Below are 24,305 nucleotides of genomic sequence, written 5' to 3'. Positions count from 1 at the left end.
CTTAAAAAATAGGTATTGACTTATCAGACACCCTGTAGATAACAGCTGATATTCAGGACATTAGACTTCCAGATCATTTTGACATAAGGGGCTTGGAGGCAGTAAATAATCTCTCTGAATGTTATTCTTTAAAGTTGGCAAGCCTATTTATAAGTACAGAGGTTAAAATCCAATTAATTCGTGTAGAATTTTGAGCTTTCATTAACTTACATTTCAGTAGCGAAAGTAGTTTCCCCCGTTAATTTCTTGGAGTAAGGAATTTTCAAGTTATGTTGGACACCCTTCATTTCTACATTTGTACAAGACACAAGCTACATAGTCACTCAATTTGTTTATTCATCTTCGAAAGAAATAACATAAAAGTACAGACACCTACAATATCTTTGCAAAAAAACATATAAAAAGACTTAACAATAACAGTGAAGAACATGAACAATAATCTTCAGATGATTTCTCATTGTTGGTCCATTGTTATTGTTAGCATTCTTCTCATTATTACAATTCTTTTCTCATTCTTAACGATATTTTGAAATAATATTTACACATTACAACAATTAACACTTAAAAATTCCATCAATTGATGTTATTTACACCTTAACAAGCTGTTATACATGTAAATAAACACTTAACAATATATTTTTTTTGTTTTCTGTGGCTCTGAACAGTCTTTTTTTATATTGTTTATTCAACACAGAAAAATGTTAGTACTACGACAGAAGAATATTCCATTTTAATACAGTTTAATATTTAAACAGTACAAAACTATTTTTGATTTTGTTTGGAGTAATATTTAGGCTCACGACAAAGATTCAAAGGAACATATATACAAAAATAATCGATCACTGAGTTGAAATTGAGACATTACCAGAAACAAGAGTTTGTGCTGAAGTTTTGTGTACACAGAATAGTAGGTTTGGCCAATTATGACAGACATACACACAATCAACTACAAATTCACTCACATCTAACACACGAATTTGAGATGTCATTCTTGTCAAGAGAGGTCAGTGTGCATATTTTAACACTAGATTTGAATTTAGGAACGCACGTTTTCTTTGCAAGCAGATTTCAGATTCTTACAAAACTATTTATTCATTTTACATTTTAAGAGAGATTTTAGAGTTGAATTTCATATGGCTTTATTTACTTCAATTTGAATATATCTAAGACCTCGCTACATTCCGTTGTATGGTGGGATGTTCATTTCTTCGAATGTCCGAATTCCATTACTCATTCGATGCATAGCGGGATGTTCTTTTCCTCGAATGTCTAGATTTCATTATTCATTCGGTTGTATGGCAGGATTCTCATTACCTCGAATGTCCAAAGTATCTACGTACAGTCACCTGCAATAAAAATAGGACACCTAGTTTCTGAAATACTCGCTTCTCTGCAAGCGTTGTGTGTGTTGCCTAAATCTACGGGGGTGATAGAAGTTGTCATTGAAAATTTGCTACTTAAATTCACTTATCGCCGTAGAGTTAGGCAACACACATAACGTCTGGCAGGGCAGCGAGTGTCTCAGGTTCTAGGTGTCCCATTTTTATTGTCGGTGACTGTACATGTCAATCAAGAAATTGCAAAACTTGTAAATTGAAAAATTAACCTATTCCTGCCAGAGTTCAGTTTGGGTTTGTGTATTTAGAGAGGAAATCATATTTGCAACACCGGAGCTTTAAAATATTGTTTTCCTGCAATGACGATCAGCAGTAGTGTTCATAATGTGATTGTGAATCATCGGAGTGTCTTTGGAGTGTCCACGTACGTACAATGTTCCAAATGATGAAGGAATTCAGTGAGCAATGTGTGAAACGATTGTGAAATGATTGTTACGTGACTACAGCCTTAAAAACTTACTGTCTTCTTTTCTGTCTGAACAGTTTTCCTCACACGGACCGACGCCACCGATTCTGCCGACCCTGCTGTTGCAGCCGTTGAGTAGTTGTCGTCCGCTAACATGACCCTTCTGCCTCTAGGAGGTCGATCAGAAAGTTCATCCATCTCAGCTTCCAGTTCAGCTAACCTAGCCCTAGATTTCCTAGCTCTAGACATAGCCGCCGATTCCCCGTCATGTTCTAGGGACTTCAATGCACCTAGTTTCCTCACAGGTTCCATGTCGTCAATGTCTGGGGTCTTCAACTGTCGTCTCATGAATGGTTCCTCGTCTAGATCGTTAGCAGGACTCCTCCCGGTCAACCTGGACTTTCTTGGGGACGGGGATTCGTCGAAGAAGTTGTCGATTTCTGATTGGATGTTCAGTTTCGGTCGTCTACGCGTGCTCACTGATGAATCCAGAGCTTCTTCGTACGCTTCGTTCCTCGCGGCTCTTGTGGACCTCATTCTGTTCAGCATGTCGTCGAAGTCGTTCGACTCGTCGTTGACAATGTAGGCTCTTGGAACTGCCCTCCGTACAGAGGCCTCCTCACCAGCGTCCACCCTGACGCGACGGTTCTCGAAGAGGCTATCGAACTCGTCGAGGAGATTGGATTTTGGACGGCCTTCCCGGATTGGTGAAGTCTCCTCCAATCTGCTGCTTCGTAGGTCGTCGGATAGACGATCCGCGAGTGATCTTCCGCCGTAGGCTGGTGCATCTGCGGCTGCTGATCTACCTGTATACTTGCGATCAAGTTCATCCACTGCGGACTTGTAATACCCCTCGCCAATATTATAGTTGCAGTCATATACCTTCGTACGTGGCCGACTCAGCAATCTTCTACGTTCAGACATGATTGGAAATGGTATTTCCTGTAAAGATAAACAAATAATATTTTCTCAATAACTCCAAATGCACCGAATGTACAGCATATTATAGATTTTCAGTGAGAATGGCATTAGAACAATGCTTTCCAATCTGGTACGCTGGGTTCAAATCCCGGCTTGGGCATGGTTGTTCTTTGCGAGTATAATTTCATCAATTTCATCATATCATCATTCATCCTCATCCTTAGCTAAATGTGGCAAAAAGCGAAGTCGAATAATGCAATGCAATGCAATGCAATGCAAGTCAAGTTAGTGTGTACTTGCAATGAAAAATCATTGCCATAAGGTTCCTGCAATTCCTTCTTTAAAGAATAATTAATGACACAAATGTACCACAAGTTGCAGATTCTTCCCATGTAATTTCTTTATGTCTTATACACATTATTAATACATACCTAATTGCAGTTATTTCCTATTTTAAGGTCAAGAAATGAAGATAAATCTAAGTACAGTTTTAGTAATTATACTAGGGACGATCTGAGAAAAGGAATACAAAACCTACGAATTCCAGTAGGTATTTATTAGACGAATACAAACGGACTCACGTGAAAGGACGCTTCATACACTACTTCTCAACACAGTCTCCTCGTCGGTTGAGGCAATTATCCCAGCGCTACACGCGGTTCATAGAACTCGGGGACCTGTTGTCGGAGCTCAACACTGAAGTCCTGGCCTGGCGTGTTTTTGGTTGCATGTGCTCCATCATCCAGCATACTACCCGGAGCTTGCTCCGAGCGATTACCATCCTTTCGCTCTTTTGAAGAAGCATGTCGGAGGACGCCGGTTTCACTCGGATGATGTTGACAAGCAGGAAGCAAGGGTTGGGCTCCGACAACAGGATCCCGAGTTCTATGACAGAGGCATCATATTCTTTGTATTATTTTTTTCTCCATCATCCCTCGTATGAACATTACTTACTAGTATTAAGAAGCGAAATGATGCATATGTTAACATTGAAAACCCAGTAATACTATTTGCTGGTTCGGGAAAAGTATGAATTTTGGCTTAGTGGTACCCCAGTCTAAAAGTTTCAGAGCACATTCATTTGACTTAGTGATTGATTTGTTTTAATTTACTACGCTTTTCTGCCACTTCTGGCTAATCGCGAAGATGAGGATGAACGGTGATAGATGAAACACGAACCCCATGGAGGATTATACTGGCCGTGAGTCCAGACGCCAGAGCCTCGCTAGTCTGCAAAATTGGGGATCTCTTGAGAAAAGATCACCCCTTACACCGTACTCTCTGCATTAGAGGATTATCATACATATATTAATATTCTATGATTCATAAGAACAGGGTCATATGTACCTCACTCCCTCTAGAGTTTGTTTGAGTTGCTGGTTTAAGTCCACTTTATGCACAGTAAGGCTAATCGGGACTGAACCTACAGTTTAAAGTGGGATCCGAACCACTTGTGCCTCCACCGGGTATCGAACCCGGGACCCCTTGATTAACACTCCCTCTAGAGAAAGGAGAGAAATATCAGCTGGCTCGTTAACATAACCCAATTAAAATACAGCAGACAAATGATAACAACCCACTCCAGAAAATGAACGTCAAGCAGATTGCGATTTTTATATATCGGGTGTCCCAAAAGTCCGGTCTCATAGGGAAAAATTGAAAAAAATATAATTTCTTGCAGATAAACGAATGTAGATGAAATGGATGCCAGGTATGTAAGAGAAAGCCCAAATTGTGATTCTGCATGCCTCAGGTCTCCCTCAACAGCAAACATGTGATGAATTTCGCCGTCGTCATCCAAACAAACGAAAACCTGGACAACGATCTATGGGGGCACCTTAGATCTGTTGTGTACAACACACGTCCACGTTCAAATGATGAACTCAAAGGAAACATTCGTGCTGCATGTCACGCTATCACACCAACAATGTTATGCAATGTCCAAAGAGCTTTCCATTCTCGTATCCATACATGCAGGGCTCAAGAGGGTCATCAATTTCAACATTTGTTGCCGTAATGCTATTCCTACCTGATATAAAGGCTATATCGTGTCATTCTACAGAATGATGGGATCAGAACCAGTCACTTTCACAATTAATCAATGGGTGATGTAACTTATTCATCCTTCATCCTCCATGATGAGAGCATTCGTCATTAACACGACGTGATAACGCTTGGCAGTGCGAAAGACACAACTAAAACTGAACCCCTAACAAGCAAAACTAACAACTAGAAAAGACAATGGACACTCATTGGGTTTTATGAACCTTTGAACCTGAATCATGGCTGGGTTAGGATAATTACCTGTCTATCTCAAGCATGAAGACAATTTCGAAGAATAAAAATAAACTAAGTCCTCTGTAGGCTTCGTTGCAGGTTGACCAGCGCGTCGCCTCACTTTTCCTCCAATCCTTTTCTAAGCTCTTCTCTCTCCTCAATCCAAATCAAAAGTCAGTCCCTTCTCAGTCTTTCATAATAAAAACCTAATGATTTAAAAAATCTCGCTTGGCTTGTGAGAGGTACTAGGATCGTTACCCAGCATCTCCACCACCATGATTCAGGTTCCAAGGTTCATAAAACCCAAAGAGTGTCCATTGTCTTTTCTAAAAAAAATGAAAAAAATATAAATATGCTGACCAAGGCAGTAATTTATTTTATTAAAAACATAAACTAAACGTAACGTTTCAACCTTCTAGCAAGGTCTTCATCAGACTCTGTATCAAGTATAAAAGTAACAAGATACACAAAAAGGGATACAAAGATACACAAAGAGGAGATAAAGTTAAGACCAGTAATGAATTGCAGAAACAATATTTTGGAACCCTTGGAAAAGAAATTAAGGAAAGTTAATGAAGTGTTAGTAACACAGCAAGAAAGCAGAGCAGTTAAGAACAGTGAGCAAGTAGTAGACCTCATAAAAGGACTTAAGTTAAATGAGATGAAGACGACAATGTTTAGCTTAGATGTAAAAAGTATGTTCCCAAGCATCAAGAGGGGACACGTTTTGGACATTATTAAAAAGAGAATGGGAAAGGAAATTATAGGAGAATGGGATAGTGAAAGGGTAGTGAAGGCGCTGGAAACCATTTGGAATAACGGTTACAGTATAATGGGAGATAAAATAATGTTAATGAGTGAAGGACTGAATATAGGTTCTAGCCTAAGCCCAGCATTGGCTGAATTGGTTATGAATGAATGGGAAAAGAAAGTGATAGAAAAAGGAGGTGACAAAATAATTATATTTTGCAGATATGTGGACGATTGTTTTGGCATATGGAAGGGAACAAAGAGGCAGCTCGACATTTTTGCCAAAGAAATACAAGATGAAGAAAGAGGGATTTTATTGGAACTTGAAATAGAAGAAGAAGGCAAGTTAAGCTACCTTGATATATTGATGAAAAGGAAGAGAGGAGAAGAAATTGAAACCGCTTGGCATCAGAAGAAGTGTGCAGCAGGGGTTTTCTGCCATAAAAGAAGTGATGTAAGTGAGGTGACAAAAAGAAATTTCATTAAGAATATGGAGGACAGAATATCGAAAATATGCACGAAGGAATGTGAAAAAGAAGGCAAAATAAATAGCCTATGGAAACAGCTGGAAAAGAATGGCTATGAGAAGCAGGATAGACTAGACATAAACAGAAGAAGGAAGAAAAGAGGAAGGGGAGAATTGGAAGAGAAAGAAAAAGAGAGAAGGTTTGGAATAAGGAGTATGGGGAAGACCACAGAAAATATATGCAAAGTGCTTAGAAAAGCGGGCATTAAAACTTACAGGAAGGGAGGAAGAAGCATCTTAGGAATAGCGAAGAATGCAAACAAGAAAAAGGAAAACAGAGAAGAGGAAGAGGAAGGGATTATCTACGAAGTAAAATGTAAAGAATGTCAGAGTGTGTACATAGGAGAAACAAGAAAGAGACTAAAAGATAGGTTGAAACAACATAGGGATGATGTACGACTTAAGAGAGAGAGAAATGCGATATTTAAACACACGAGAGAAACAGGACATGACATAGAGTGGGATGAGGCTAAGCAGATAGGAATATCTCTTCACATTCTATGCGATATTTAAACACACGAGAGAAACAGGACATGACATAGAGTGGGATGAGGCTAAGCAGATAGGAATATCTCTTCACATTCTATATGAAAGTAATTATGTGTAGCCTTTTAAGGTGAAAGTACAGTTGGAAAGTGAAAGCCACCTGCTAGAAAGTTCCTAACAACTTTCTAATAGTCTGGAGGGAGTAATGTTTGTGTATATATAATGCCCTTTTTGTGTATCTTGTTACTTTTGTACTTGATACAGAGTCTGATGAAGACCTTGCTAGAAGGTTGAAACGTTACGTTTAGTTTATGTTTTTAATAAAATAAATTACTGCCTTGGTCAGCATATTTATATATTTTTTCATAAACATGGAAACAAGGCTTAATGGTGTTATGTCTTTTCTAGTTGTTAGTTTTGCTTGTTAGGGGTTTAGTTCTAGTTGTGCCTTTCGCACTGTCAAGCGTTAACTCGTCATGTTAATGACGAATGCTCTCATCATCGAGGATGAAGGATGAATAAGTTACATCACCCATTGATTAATTGGGAAAGTGATTGGTTCTGATCCCACCATTCTGTAGAATGACACGATATTATCAATAAAGCCCGGATTTATAAAGGAAATGCATATTCTTTTCCAGACTTCTCGTGGTAAGAAGAAAGGTTATACTTCATATTACATACCTTGATGAGCTATTTAACTAAGGTTGAAAGTGCTTAAAATGCTTATTTCTGCAGGAAACGGTTATGCTTGCTTATTTTATGATTTTGGTTTAAAATAGCATATTTTACCCAAATATGTCATATTTCAATCCTATTTCAATCACACGATGGCATTGGAATGACGAGATCAATGCCTCTAAATAGCCGCACAGGAATTTCCAGGCCTCTTATCCTCGTAGGTCAGCTGACGCGATCCACGTCATGCCATGATAAAATTGCGCCCGACAAGCTCAGTCAGGTATTACTGAAACATCTCGGTTACAAAACACCGTGTCAAATTTATAAAAAGATTTCCGGTGAAGGAACCGACATTGAAGAGGAATTCACCGAAAAAGAACTGTGGTGTTTTTCACATGCGCCTGTGACGCCATGCGAAGTGGAAAGAACATTTTCACTGTACAAATCATTCTTCACTGACAGATGTTGGAGCTTCACACAAGAAACCTCAGGATGACCTTCCTTACATACTGTAACAGCAAGTTAAGAGATCTAATAAAAATACATTTTTTTCAGATTTTCCTGTATTTGTTTATGCATATTTTGGTGCTTTTTTTCATTTTTTGTGCTTATTAACTTGCTTATTTTGCTGTTTGATTGTGTTTATATCTAATCATATCTAATTATCAATATTCAACATCACTTCAAGACTTTCGACTTTCCCCATGAGACCCGGTATATAATTGTACATTTATTTATGCAAATGACAAAAGGAAGATGACACAATGTTAATTTTGTTGCAATAATAGGCTACAATACCTCATATTGCCTTGTACAGTGGGATCCATGAGTATGACCGTGCAAACTGTCCATCACCATGTTCGTGCACTTTATTTGACCAAGTAAGAGCTCCAAGAATTAAAAGAAAATTAAAAACAAGCTGTTGACAACTTCTGCACAAGCACACATAAAAATCCATCACTTAAAAACACATAAGACGAAAGAGAAAAAATAATTAAAATAGTCATGGATAATTTGCACGGTAATACTCATGGATCGCAATGTACTCAACGGGTCCCGTGTGGAGGCACATAGTGATTGGGATTCTATACTAAATTGTAGGTACAGTCCCTATTAGCCTATCTGTGCATAAACTGGACTTAAATCAAACTTTGTTGAAACTATTCCTATGCAATTACCTAGGTATGCATTTTTCGTAAACATCATATTCATAATGACTCAGAAAAATTTATTCCAACTATAATGAAATGTTGATATTGTTTCTTCATCTTCATTCTCCCCCCCTCAAATATATGAAGATAACATATGTATAATAATACTTTCATTCCATGAATATTACGCAGTAGGTACATGTGCAAATTCACCGCAATTTGTTCACAAAGCGGGAAGTAATGCATACGGACTCAAGCTTATCTCCTTTAAGACTTCGAAATGATTTGGCTTCAAGATATGCAGGTCACCTGTAACATCAGTGTTGGCAGGTTGCCATACTTTTGCATAACGAGTCCAAAATAGCCAGTGTGTTTTGAAAAGCTCTGTCATTGTATCTTGGTGAGAACACCACTTGGAAATATGTGTGAAGAGAAACGCGCCATCTCTCTGACGCCAAATGTACAGTATTCGAGTTTAGCCACACAATGTAAGAGTACAAGCAGGGCTATAGCCGAGCGAGGGTATAGGGCGATATACGATGTATACCCTGAAGTTAACCGTACTTATTACAATATGTTTTCTGCTACAATCCATATAACTTCTACTTTCGTTTCGTTTATAATTATTTATGTAATTTCGGCATAACTCCAGTCAGCTTATTGATAGTGTGACCACACGTCTCGTTTTGACAGGGACAGTCCCGTTCCAGAAGCGGGTCCCGGTCGTTCCGATATTTAAAACCAACTACTTGTCCCGTTTTACAAGTCTAAATTTGAGAGACAGTTCATTGTAGTCGATTGATTAATTGACTTGGTGTTTTAAGGCCACTTTATGCACAGGAAGGCTGATCGGAACTGGACCTACAGTTTAAAATGGGATCCGAACCACTATGTGCCTCAACCGGGTATCGAACCCAGGACGCCTTGATTACAAGGCGACGACGCTACCATTGCGCCATCGGGGAGGCCCTCATTGTAGTCGGGAACGTTCGGCAGGCAGCAGTTTCATATTCAAGTTAACTCTTGCCGCGGGTTGTGTTGTTTTGTGCGTGTTCCGTTATTTGTAGAGCAGTGAATAACCACTTAATTTCAATAAGGACCAGCAACACGGATTTAAATTCCTGCGTCTTGACACAAACTGAAAACACAAATCTTACTTTGTGCGTCAGATACTCGGGGTAAGTTTTGGGGGAGTTTTATGAACGGTTGGTGAAGAATAAAGCTGTTCTCAAGAAGATTGGTTCTTCTAATAAATACTTCTAGTATTCCTCCACTTCAGCCTAGGACTAACATGAAAGGGACTAGAAACACTATGTAAGTCATACCGAGATTATAATAATTCATACATTTTCACAACAGGAAATCATATTTAATTTATTGTTTATGATGTATCTTTTACGTGAATAAATAATAATAATAATAATAATGTTATAATTAGACCTAACAAATTTTTCAGGGCGGGGGGTAAATTGATCTCCTTGGGATGTTCCGTTTTTATGTCAAAATACAGTAAACCCTCGTTAACACAAACTTGCTTAAGACGAACACTCTGTTAACATGAACAAAATGTTGGTCCCGGCAGAGATGTATTATATCTTATAGAACGTTTTATCGGTTAATGCGAATTTCGGTTACCACGAATTACGAACTGCTTTTTAGTCCGTTGCGTCATTAGATCTCATTTAACACGAACTTTCAAAGTTTTTCATATTTTTCTTTTCTGTTGTTCCTCTGTGCTCTGCTAGGTATGTAAGAAATCGCTCAACAATCTCTATCATCTTGTCAACAATCAACTTATACAGTATTGTAACCAAAAGATTCAGATCAACAATGTGTTCAAATGTGCTTTTCTATTCTTTAAAACGTAGTCAGTACGAGTGACATCAAGTTCCAAGCAGTAAGACGGGAGTCATGGCCAAGAGGAAGCAGACAGACATAGATCTGCAAACAAAACTGAAAATCCCCGGTTAGCACGAATTCTTTTAACACGAACTCTTGATTTTTCGGTCCCTTGGGATTCGTGTTAACGAGGGTTTACTGTATTATGGTCAAGGCCGCCCGCAGGATTTTTCTCAGGGGGGCAGCAGTGCTCAAATTGGGGGAGGGGACGTGGGGGTCTCATAAAGCATCATATATATCTGAGACCACTTAATGTGCTGTCTCTCATAGCACCCCTCGCTACTATTTCACAATTCGAATTATGTGAAGTCTTTTCCAGATATACTCTCCCTACTTATTCAGAACTGAATTTTGTCATCAAACCCAACGTAGAAAATTGACTTTACATGATTTGGGGTTTCGAAGTATCAAGTACGTTTCATGCGAAAGTCTCAACAATATTCTTGTTTCTCTTTTCCACAACACTTGGCGGCATACCATAAAGGCTATCTGATCATTAAACGCAACAATTGAGGTCTGCCATATTTCATGAAGACTGAGATTTTGATACCATGTTTTTCTAGGGATGGTATACTACATCCCCCACATACCTAAGTTTAGGAAAACACTCATAGTCCCGCATAAATCAGCATCGGAAAAATGATTTTCTGCTTAATTATGTAGCAATTTCAAACTTCAAATTGCATTCCTGTAAAAAGTGGCCTCTGTTTTTCCCCTGTACGCTTCAATTCTTTAAGAAGACTGTACAAGTTGTACACAAGAAGACAAATACAATAACATATGACTTGTATATTTGTTTTTTATCGTTTTGATCAAGGTATAAATGTGAAATCATTTTGAAAACTTTTTTCATCTTCGTGTGTGTTTTTTGGAGGGCGGTGTTGGTGATGGGGAAAAATCTGTTGATGTCCATCCATTTTAGTTCAGTCTATTTTGGTACCTTTTTCCCTCTTTATTTTGAGAGTTTTAGTGCATATCTATCCGCAGATTACTTATCAGTAATTGGGAACCAATTTGATTGATTTGACCCATTCATTTGTTTTCTTTACTTTGCTTTTCTGCCACTTTTGGCTAATCGCGAAGATGAGGATGTGTGATGATATGTTGGAATTGATGAAGGGACACTCACAACGAACACCCATGCTCAGGTCGGGAAACGAACCCGGAACCCCTGGCATCGTAGAACGCTGTAGTAACCACTCCGCTATGGCTGCAAAATTTGGAGTCATTGAGATCATTAATTTCAACCCACATGAGTACCTATTTCCCAGGCATTCACATTTCAACCATTGAGCCTATTGAGTTTCCATTTCTCAATGTATTTGCCATCTCGTTATTTTACAACACGCTGAGCTAATTTTTACATTAACATTTGATAGGTTCTTAAATAGCAATTTCGAAAAACATAGCACTCTTTTAAGGATTTAATGTGGGAATCATTATGAGAAATGGCGTAGACCCAGCAGCGGCGATTGGGTGCCAAAACTGGAGGGTTTCAAACACTGTTTACTTTCTCTTGGTAGACAAGGTTTAGTATTAGGAGACCATAGCAAAAAAGTGGGGGGGGGGGGGCAACTGCCTCCACTCCCGTCTTTATCGCCGCCACTGTGTACAGCTTTCCCGTTTCGTAAACTTATTGCATCCAATTTATTAATGTATCATTCTTAATTAAACATCATTAACAAAGCACTTAGTACTGTTAAGTGTTTCGTGATAATAATCTGGGTTGGTTGGTTGATTTGGTGTTTTAAGTCCACTTTATGCACAGTAAGGCTAATCGGGACTGGACCTATAGTTTAAAGTGGGAACCACTATGTGCCACCACCGAGTACCGAACCCGGGATCCCTTGATTACAAGGCAACGACACTACCACTACGCCATCTGGGAGTCCAATAATCTGGGTACATACTGTCAGATTCACAAATTGGAATTGGAATCACGGAGCTCTTAGATCATAATTGACCCTCCTAAAAAAAATGGGTCCTGAGAAAAAGTTGCTGGCGCCTGAATTAGTTGTAGTCTTTCTACTCCTGTTTTATATATATACACCTAGTCTTACCATAAATACTGTCCCAAAGTTGTAAGTAAATAGACACAAAATGGTGAGAGATATTGTAATATCAGAATAACATGAGGTGCATGGATGCATTATGAACCAAAATCACAAATAATTATTCGAAATGGCCACCTTTAGCGCTGACAAACTTCTGAAGTCTTCGTGGCCACGCATCAATTGAATTACGCAACACATCGACTGGAAAATGAGCAACTGCCTTCAGAAGAGACCGACCGCTTTAAACTTTCAATATTGGGATGTCTGTTCTTCCAAGCCATCTCCTGAAGCTTGGACCACAATTTGTAGTCCAAAGGGTATAGGTCCGGACTTGCCGAAGGCCAATCTTAAGTGGAAATGAAGTCTGAAACATTTGCTATGAGGGCACGCTCTATTTCTGTGAAAAAGGGGTAAAAACATCAGCCAAAGTGTACCAGCAGACAGTGCTTGAAAAACGATGCAAGAATCTTACCAACACTATCTTCCATGGAGAGAACTGAAGCTTCCAGCAGGACTCAGCCCCAGCACACAAAGCACTCACCACCAAGCAGTGGTTGGAGGCAAATGTTCCTGACTTCATTTCCACGTCAGATTGGCCCTCTGCCAGTCCAGACTTAAACCCTTTGGACTACAAATTGTGGTCCAAGCTTCAAGAGATGGCTTGCAAGAAGAGACATCCCAATATTGACAGTTTAAAGCGGTCTCTTCAGAGGGCAGCTGCGGAGTTTCCACTTGATGTGTTGCGTAATTCCATTGATGAGTGGCCACGAAGACTTCAGAAGTGTGTCAGTGCTAAAGGTGGCCATTTCGAATAATTATTTGTGATTTTGGTTCATAATGCATCCATGCACCTCAAGTTATTCTGATATTACAATATCTCTCACCATTTTGTGTCTATTTACTTACAACTTTGGGACAGTATTTATGGTAAGACTAGGTGTATATATACAGGGTGTTTCTAAAGGTCGTTTACAACGCTTGGGAGGTGATTCCTCACACGAAAACAAGCTAAAAGTCTAAGTTCCATTTTTACGACTGAGGCTTCGTTTCCGAGATAGGAGCCTCGCAAAAGGTGACAAAGTGAACGTCACACCTAACTGGGACGAATACTATCACAGATAGAGAGGCGGTTCCAAGGGAATCATAAAGGAATCGTATGTGCTCAGTCCGGAAGTCACTATGAAAAGTTCACCGCACGCATGCGCAATGGAGTCCTCAAAGGAATTGGGGATTTCCAGCAACAACAATGCATGGAAAAGGTATGTAACGCAGCAAGAAGGACCGTGACAATGATAAATGCGTTCAAGACAACACATCCCGACCTCAAACATCAAAACATGACCACCGAACACAAAATCCGAAAAGTTGAGCACGGTTGCATACCCCAGTTACACGCGAGGAATGAACGAATCATGTCATGTGGCATACGAGAGACAGGAGGAGGGAAAGAAAAACACAATATCAGATGATTGCGACAACGTGTATTTTTACACGCGACAACTGCGTAATATCCCCCCCCACACACACACACACAACAAACAACAAATGCTACAATATCTTACGCACAGACAGTCCGTGTCACTGTACACCAACTGAAGATGTCACTTTCACCACACAAAGGGGGTGGGGAGCAATACCAAAAGTGTTCTCACTGGTATTTGCCGAGGGCAATAATCACAGACGGTTTTCAAAATGTCTGCCGTTTACTTCTACGCAGAGATGACAGCGACGAATCAAGGATTGTCGAGTACGAGCAAACAGGCCAGGTGTATCTGCTACCGTCGCGGCGGCGACGTTGATGCGAGCAACGAGGTCCTCAGCTGATGTGACAGGTGTGTCGTATACGAGGGTTTTCATTTCTCCCCAGAAGAAAAAATCGAGAGGGTTGAGATCTGGCGACCTCGGTGGCCAAGGCACAGGCTCATCCCTACCAATGAACCTATTGCGAAACACGTCATGCAGGAAATGTCGTACATTACGATCGGAATGAGCTGGTGCACCATCGTGTTGGTACCACATTTCTTGCCGCAGTGCCAAAGGTACGGTCTCCAACAGTTCAGGCAGAACCTCACTAAGAAATGCATGATACGTGAGACCATTCAGGCGAACAGGGAGAATGTATGGTCCAATTAAATGATCATGTACTATCCCGCACCACACATTCACTGAAAACCTGTGCTGGTGATGGGCCACAAAAAGTGCATGTGGGTTGTCAAAGTCCCATACATGACTGTTTCTACTATTGAAGACATCCATCCTGGTGAAAATGGCTTCATCTGTCCACAATACGTTTGCCCCGAAGTGAGGGTTTGTGTCCAGCTGATGCAACAACCATTGGCAAAACTCCATACGAGGGCGAAAGTCACGAGGTAACAGTTCTTGTACTTTCTGCAGTTTAAAAGGGTGCATTCCTTCATCTGACAACACTCGCCAAACATTCACATGAGACGTGTTTCGTGCCCGAGCGAGCACTCGCGTACTGGTGCCAGGATGTTCTGCGACCGCTGTTAACACATCTTCTGCAAACTGATGTGTGCGTACACTTCGGGGTCTTCCAACTTCTTGTCGCGGTGGTAACACTGACCCTGTTTCACGCAGTCGACTGTCCACTACCTGAAAGAAGGTGTGAGACGGTAAACGTCTATGTGGAAAGCGTTCTCCATAAAGACGCCTTGCCTCACGGCTATTACCACGTGCCTGCCCATACATGAGATGCATGTCTGCTAGCTGCTGGGTCGTATACGCAGCCATCTGTGTAATAGGGAGCTGGAACTGCAAAGTATTGTTTTTGTTTAACACTGGCACACTGCACAAATTGGCCGTATCACCGTACGAACACCACAGACCAATTGTTGCGATACTTGACTTGCCCACTCCACCACGTCAACTTCTTTCAATGCAACATACTAGTACTCTTCAATGCGTATGACAACCTAGAGCGAACTGCTGATCATATCCCAGCACCTGCAACACGATTGGGACGACTGCCGGAGAGAACCAACCCTTCGAGCTCCTCTCGCGGGAACAGCAGTCATGAAGGTCAAACGTAGACTACGAGAGCCAGACTTGCCTGTGCAGCGCTTCCAAAACTGGTCTCTTTTACATCACAATGATCGCGTGCGAACACTTTTGGTATTGCTCCCCACCCCCTTTGTGTGGTGAAAGTGACATCTTCAGTTGGTGTACAGTGACACGGACTGTCTGTGCGTAAGATATTGTAGCATTTGTTGTTTGTTGTGTGTGTGTGTGTGGGGGGGGGGGGATATTACGCAGTTGTCGCGTGTAAAAATACACGTTGTCGCAATCATCTGATATTGTGTTTTTCTTTCCCTCCTCCTGTCTCTCGTATGCCACATGACATGATTCGTTCATTCCTCGCGTGTAACTGGGGTATGCAACCGTGCTCAACTTTTCGGATTTTGTGTTCGGTGGTCATGTTTTGATGTTTGAGGTCGGGATGTGTTGTCTTGAACGCATTTATCATTGTCACGGTCCTTCTTGCTGCGTTACATACCTTTTCCATGCATTGTTGTTGCTGGAAATCCCCAATTCCTTTGAGGACTCCATTGCGCATGCGTGCGGTGAACTTTTCATAGTGACTTCCGGACTGAGCACATACGATTCCTTTATGATTCCCTTGGAACCGCTTCTCTATCTGTTATAGTATTCGTCCCAGTTAGGTGTGACGTTCACTTTGTCACCTTTTGCGAGGCTCCTATCTCGGAAACGAAGCCTCAGTCGTAAAAATGGAACTTAGACTTTTAGCTTGTTTTCGTGTGAGGAATCACCTCCCAAGCGTTGTAAACGACCTTTAGAAACACCCTGTATATATATATATACACACACACACACACACACACACACACACACAGACAGAGTGAACCAAAGTAGGTGGACAGTAGGTGGAATAGGGTTTGTGTTAGGGTTATACTATAACATTTGGTACTCAAGCCCCAAAGAGACAAACCATTTACCTCATTGGTGACAAATTTGATACCCCTGGTTCAATTCTTAATGCCCCAAAAACTAGTCTACCCAAAACAGTTTGCACAGAGGATCATAAGCAACTTGTTGCCGAAGCATTTGTTCACAGTCCCCAAAAGTCTACAAGAAGAGCCTCAGCAGAATTGAGCATTTCACAAACCTCTACAGTAGAGATTTATAGTTATAATGAACACTAGGGTTATGACTAAAAAAAAAATCCAATTTTTTTTATTTCCTGTGGTCGCAAATGATGAGCTTTTGTGACCTGATTACTAAAAAATAATTATTAGAGGTGGCTCTAAAAAAAACTTCCCGCACCAACCCGTTTCAATTTCAGTGTGTGTCACAAGAACTGTATGTACGGTGCTGTAGCCTGTAGCTACTAAAAAAGTAGATCTTTATAATATCGCTCACGATAAAATGATTAATATGATGTCTTTATATTTTTAGTAAAACATTATTTAAAATGATACGTGTATTTGTATCTGTATGTAGTTACAGATTATGCTAATTATACAGTGTGTATGACTGTTGGTGGGTTCAAACAGCGAGGATTCTTCGGAAAGAGCATCACAATAAATTTAATATTTTTATAACCCTACATTATCAATAACAACTATTTTTGGGGCTCTTTCTAAAATTACCACAAACAACATTTGAAAAGGGCATTATTAATGTAATAATTAGTAAATTAATGTAGTAATTATTAAATGATTATTTATTAAGTGACAAATTGTGTATATTTTCTCTATTTTCAGGTTTGGTAGTTCAATATTAGTATTATAATGGCATATTATAAATCAAATGAAGCGATTAAGAAAAATGCGGAATCGTGGACGCAGAATGTAGCTATTGATGCAACAAAAAGAAGAGATGTACCTATAATTGCAACACTTAGTTCTTTTACTCGACTTCCGCGAAAGAAAGACATTATTGGTCGCTATCATACACTTCTGGAAACAGCGAAAGATAAGAAAGAAAAAATGCCTATGATAACTGGTGAGCTTACTGTTCTCTGGGAAAAATTTAGCTTTCCAATTTTATCAAAACAAGCAATTATGTCAAAAGTAGTTAAATTGATTGAAGAGAACGATAAAAATAGAAAGAGGAAAAAGGATTCACTTCAAGTTGAAATAGAAAATATATTGGACATTACGAAAACAGATTGACATTGGTGTGCCAAGAAGATAAAGAACTATACAAGTTACAAGTTAAATCACAAGGTACAATTGGATATGTAACAAGCACAGTTGCTCCACAATCGTCCATCGATCCCTCTAAGCGAGTGCGAAAATCGGCTTCACAATCTGAACCAAACGTTGTCTTTGCCACTGATGTAGACGACGCATCATCAGCAGAAGTAAGTAGTGATGAAATTTTTCTGACACAGCATATGTATCAGAAGAAAATGAAAATGACAAAAGAAAACGAGTCGTGCGTTTTTCAACATCACAACTAAGTTGGTGACAAAAAAATCTCCTTCAATTAATAAAGCTGCTGTAGTGTGCTCCAGTCTAGCCGAAGATGGAATCAGTGTTACAACACCATCACAGTCAGGTGTTTGCGAGCTGTTATAAGAAGTGGCGAAGATGTAAAGCGTAAAATAAAATCTATTTTGCAAGAAGAGAAACAATTCTGCCTGTAACATACTCGTTACGAGGCAATATAAAAAAGGATCTGGTACTATCGTGTAATAGATTGTCTTTTGTTTGATCACGTGACGTTCTCTGCTCGGCGAGAGAAGGCTCCGCCTGTTACGGAGTTCTTCCTTCCTGAGCAGCCGCAGAGTGCACACGTATATTCTAGGTTGGTTATGTTGGTTGTACTTTATTTGTCTGTAGGTAAATGAATACGTTGAGTTGTGTTAAATTATGATGATACATAATGAATGTAAATCAAATTGTGGCTCAAGTAGTTAATCATATTTGTAATAAACAAGCAAATTATCCAAAATGAAATACATGTTTTAATTAATGAAACAACAAGACTTCTGGTAAAATATTCATGGGTCCACTGCCATACTTTGCTATTTAGTGTAGTTACCATTTGTATCTATCTTTTTGAGGTTTAAGGTGGTTACAAATAAAGAGAGCATGGTTCTCTCACGTAGATTGTTTCTGATTAAATGCATGTAATAATTTGGTCGGTAACATTGCTAATATGGAACGTTTTAGTAGTACATTGCAGTCCAGGTTTACTACTCTCGATCAAACTGGTTATTTTGGGTTGCCTCTGCCAGTATCACGGGAACAACCTCTTGTTTCCTCGACCGTGTGCAATGCTGAAGGTCGCCAAGCTGCTGCTCAGGAATCGACTGATAACATTCAAGGTGAGAACGAACCAGTTTTTAAACAATCACGTACACGATTTCCGTGTAAGCCACAATGGGTAGATAAGAAACCAGTAAGAAATCTGATTGATTTTTCTAGTGAATCTAGTGACGACGAAAACATTGTACGATCAAATTTGCCAATTTTTAGTGGGCACTGTTTGGATAAACTAAGTAATGTAGTTGCTCAACAAACATTGTCATCATTAATTTCACAAGTCCCTATTGTAAAAGAAGATGATAGTGTATCCATTTTCAATTTTTTGTATGAAGTGGAAAGAATACGAGAAAAGCAACTTTTTCCAATTAAGGAAATTCTATTGTCTGTTTTGCATAAATTGCCTAGTAAAATTTGTACATTTATATTACATCAAATTAGCCGTAACCTTGCTTGGTTAACTATTGTTGAAAATGTCATTAATAACTTTATTACTACTATTGGCAAGGAAGTTATCGCAAGTAATTGTGTGTTTAAATTGCAATCAGTCCAAGAAGACCCTTTACATTTTCTTGAGTCTCGTGAGAGAGCATTTAATTTGTTAAATTTGTTGTGGCCGGAACATGAATTTGTAAAATGTTTAGTTGAAAGAATGTTGCCTCAATATTCGCAACATTTCATGTTACATGGAATTCCAGTCAAAATATCAGATTTTAAGAAAACCTTACAATTAATACATGCTCATTCACGTATAACAAAAGATTTTCAATTAATGTCTAGTGACAGAAGTGTAAATGTAGTGCCCAAAAAGCCAATTCAGTGTAGATATTGTGGTATTTTTGGTCATGTTCAAAAATTTTGCCCTAAGATGCGTCCAAGAAACTTAATGGCATCGATCAATTATGAAGCAGGTAAAAGTGATAAATTACTTGCAGTGTTTGTGCCCATAACTATTGAAAATATGACAGTTAATGTGTGCATCGATACAGGAAGTACGGTATCTATTATCAGGGAAGACGTATTGTCTAAGTTAAATGCTAAAAGAAAATTGAATATAACAGAGTGTAATGAAAAACTTACAGTGGGAAATGGAACCCAATTGGAACTAAAAAAAAGTGTAGGACTAAATGTGAAATGTAAGTCATGCTCGTGGCCTGAGACATTCTTCGTGGCAACAACATTGCCTGTGGATTGCATTCTCGGACTAAAATTTCAAATTAAATCTCGTATGATTATAGACTTAAATAAAAGTGAAGTAACTTTTCCTTTTGGTGACGTACGTTTGCCGATAAGTTGGAACTGTGACAGTATTGTAATGCAGAATGTGTCATTTCAGAAAAAAAATATTCATCCAGATACTCAGAAAGTGTTTCCTTCATCACAAGGGAAAGCATGGCAACGAAGAGGACCACAAGCCGCTCTTCGAGGACGAGGTTGGCCACAACGCACCATCTCAAGGACATTTATTCCTCGGTCATCGCCACAGCAATGGCAACCAGGAAATGATGAAAACTTGATGCCGTCTTCATTAGAAGGAAGGATTGGAATGGCAGCAACGTGCATTTCATCTGAAGATTTTCAAAGAAAATTAGGTGAGCTGAAAAATAATTATTCTGATGTTTTAAACAACAATATTGGACAGATTAAGAACTTTGAATACAAAATACCTTTAATAGATAATATTCCTGTCCGTAGTATGCCCTACAATCTGGGACCAGCCAAAGAAAAGGATTTAGATATTATTGTTAATGATTTACTATCAAGGGGTATCATTGAACCAACAGAAAGTGCATACGCTTCGCCTAGTTTCATTGTATATGGTAAAAATAATAAAAAGCGAATGGTTGTAGATTTTCAGAAAGCCAATGAACATATTTTATGGGACGGATATCCTGCTGATAATCTAGAAGATACCTTATGTAGTTTAAGTAAAGGTAAAATATATTCTGTTCTTGATATCAAATCTGCTTATCATCAGATATTCTTAAGTGAAGATTCACGTGATGTTACTAGCTTCGTAACAAAACAAGGTCATTTCAGATATCGTTTTTTGCCTTTTGGATTGAAAGTGGGGAGTGCTTGCCTGGCGAAAGCTATGAATATGGTACTTGGAGACTTAAAAGGAACATTTCTTCATTATTATTGTGACGATGTTCTTATTGTCTCAGAGGATGAAAGCTCTCATTTGGAACACCTGAAAATTGTTCTAGAAAGATTTAGGAATTTTGGAATTACTGTATCACCAGATAAAATGCAATTAGGAAGGAGGGAAATTAAATTCTTAGGTTTTGTGGTAAAGAATGGTTCATTACTTATGGATCCTTCTAGAATTGAAGCTATTAAAAAGCTATCTAGTCCAAAGAATTTAAGGGGCTTAAATAGGCTAATTGGATTAATTAACTACTTCTCGAGATTCATCCCCGATTTTCAAAAAATAATAACACCATTGAATGATGCTAAATCAGCAAAGAAATTTGAATGGGGGGATGCCCAACAAAATGCACTAAATTCAATTAAACAGGCATTTGAAAAATATGTCATTTTAAAATTACCAGACATGACAAAACCTTTCATTGTTCAAGCCGATGGTTCACTATCAGGTTATGGTGCTATTTTGTTACAAGAAGACAAAAATAAGAATCTTTGTCCTGTTTTCTTCTTTTCTAAAAGAATGAAAGAGAGAGACAAGAATTCGACAATATATCAGGTAGAACTTGATTCACTTATGATGGCTTTAGAACGTTTTGATGTATATATAAGAAGTCAACCATTTTTATTACAAGTTGACAACATGAGTATTGCATGGCTTATTAGAAGAGCTGCTAAATTTCCTAAGTATGCTCGATATTTAGAGAAACTTTCTGTCTATAATTTCAAAATAGAACACATTCCATCTAAATGTAATGTACTTGCTGATATTTTGTCGAGAATGTTTAACAACAAGGAATATAACACTGAAGAAATTGATGTGGAAGAATTAAAAGGCATTAATTTAGCTATGTGGGCTCATCCTTTGTTATCCGCCTCAATCGGGGATGAACAAAGAAAGGATGATCAATTGAGAGTTATTATTGAAAAAATTTCACAAAATGAAAATGTTGCTAATTATAAGCTTATCAAAGGTATCTTGTATTTTAAGACTAAAGCTAATAATATGCCTTATAGGATAGTTGTACCGACACATCTTAGAAAGTCTGTTATTGAATATTTTCATAGTAATGTTGTATCTGGTTCACACTGTGGATGGCTTAAAACGTTGAAGAAAGTTCAAAGACACTTTACGTGGCAAAAAATGAGTGAAAATATTAAAAAGGTTGTTCAAAGTTGCATTATTTGTCAGAAGTGTAAGCCTAGGAACGCGCCTATTGTCAATCGGTTGGCATCAGAAATAGTATCTGTAAGTGGACAACGATATTATATTGACTGTGTTGGTCCTTTAATTAGCTCAAAGGGATATAGATTTGTGTTGGTAGTTGTAGATGCCTTTTCACGTTTCGTTGTATACGAACCTTTGAAAAATGTTACGTCAAAAATTGTTACGCAAAAGCTGTTCAATATATTCATGAATTATGGCATCCCTTGTGAGTTGGTTACAGATAACGCTAGCTATTTCTGTTCGCAATATTTCACATCATTTTTGTTTAATCTAGGTATTAAACATATTACTATCAGTCCATATAACAGTCAAGCCAATCTGGCCGAGAAATATATTTGTCATCTAAACTTTAGTTTACGTACCTTATTTGCTAAGGATCATACTAAATGGGTTACTGCCTTAAAAGAGATTCAGTATGCACATAATTCTTGTTTTTGTTACTCAACAAAGTATACCCCGGCTCAATTATTTTTGGGTAGAGATCTTAGCGATATTTTGGAAATTAAGTGGGAATTGAATCATGATCCAGATCAATTATCAGATAATCAGAGAAAAGAAGTTCTATCGCAAGCCTTTAAAAACCTGCAAATTGCCTGGAAAAGAAGGGAATCTCTCTACAAAAGGAAGTATTCTAAAATTAATTTTAAGGTAGGAGATAAGGTAATGATTCAGAATCAAATCATTTCAAAAAGGGCTGAAAATATAACCAAGAAACTGTGTTATAAGTATCTGGGTCCTTTTGTTATCAAGAAATTTCTCACAGATGTTTCTGTCATGGTTCAAGACTGTTCTGATGAAAATAAGATAAGACGAACACACGTAACTAAGCTTAAAAGGTATTTTGCACCACCCTCCCAACTTGCAGATACCGGTTCGGTGTGCATGACTCGGGAAGGAAGCCAACAAGCAAGCTAAGTCGCTGCTTGTTGTCCTAGGTTAGTTTTGACCTTGATAAAAGGAAGTAGAAAATACAATGTTTACGATTTTGATTTAATCTGAAGGTCCGGACGTGTTAACAAAAAAAGTTGAATAAATTCAATGGATATTTTTATTATACTATTATTATTTATTATTTTATGATCGATCATAATGTTCAATGTTCAAATATTATAATATTCAATATTCAAATGTTCAAATATCACAATGCTCAATGATGAGATTTCATGTTTAATATTCAATTACTATAATATGTAATATTCATGATTGTGTACATAATGTCACGTGCATTTGTCTTCAAATTTGTTGTATGTAGAGACTGTTCCAGGTATTTTTATACTTTCAGATCTTGATGGGTTTATGTAAGAAGAGATCTCAATGTCATCTATATATATATATAAACAAATGTACCTGTACTTTGGTTTGTAAGTAGAAATACTTTGGGAAGTTTTTTTTTTTTAAAAAAAAAGGTGTTTGTAATATTTTGTTTTTGAGATATGGATATTCCCCATAACGAGTATCGTGTATATGTTTTCTCCCTTAGAGGGAGGGGGAATTTTTGTAACATACTCGTTACGAGGCAATATAAAAAAGGATCTGGTACTATCGTGTAATAGATTGTCTTTTGTTTGATCACGTGACGTTCTCTGCTCGGCGAGAGAAGGCTCCGCCTGTTACGGAGTTCTTCCTTCCTGAGCAGCCGCAGAGTGCACACGTATATTCTAGGTTGGTTATGTTGGTTGTACTTTATTTGTCTGTAGGTAAATGAATACGTTGAGTTGTGTTAAATTATGATGATACATAATGAATGTAAATCAAATTGTGGCTCAAGTAGTTAATCATATTTGTAATAAACAAGCAAATTATCCAAAATGAAATACATGTTTTAATTAATGAAACAACAAGACTTCTGGTAAAATATTCATGGGTCCACTGCCATACTTTGCTATTTAGTGTAGTTACCATTTGTATCTATCTTTTTGAGGTTTAAGGTGGTTACATGCCTTTATTTCGACGGTAAGCAAATTGCAAATCACGAGTATCGAGTGGTAATCTTGAAGAGTTCACTTAGAGAATTGAAATTAGGTATAGTAAAATGTGAAAGCAGATCATCACAGGATATTTTTAATGCACTGCAAATTTTGCTGAATTAATTTGATGCGTGGAAGAACTTCAAAATGATAGTATGTGACA

General features: G+C 38.3%; 1 protein-coding gene across 2 annotated transcripts in view; it reads right to left on the bottom strand.

The window, feature by feature from the left end:
* Positions 1-318: 318 nt before the first annotated feature.
* Positions 319-24,305, bottom strand: part of LOC146005329 (uncharacterized) — a 39,669-nt gene continuing 15,682 nt past the window's right edge. For both annotated transcript variants that reach the window (XM_083144498.1, XM_083144495.1), the window contains exon 2: positions 319-2,745. In XM_083144498.1, the coding sequence (XP_083000624.1) occupies positions 1,846-2,727 (882 nt within the window). In that variant the 5' untranslated portion in view covers positions 2,728-2,745 and the 3' untranslated portion in view covers positions 319-1,845. The remainder of the gene's footprint in view (positions 2,746-24,305) is intronic.

This window comes from Lepisma saccharinum, chromosome 23 (genome assembly GCF_977018435.1).
Source record: "Lepisma saccharinum chromosome 23, izLepSacc3.1, whole genome shotgun sequence".
In the NCBI taxonomy this organism is placed as follows: Eukaryota; Metazoa; Arthropoda; class Insecta; order Zygentoma; family Lepismatidae; genus Lepisma; species Lepisma saccharinum.
The sequence above is the reverse complement of the archived record's forward strand: the minus strand, read 5'-3'. Positions and strand labels throughout refer to the sequence as shown.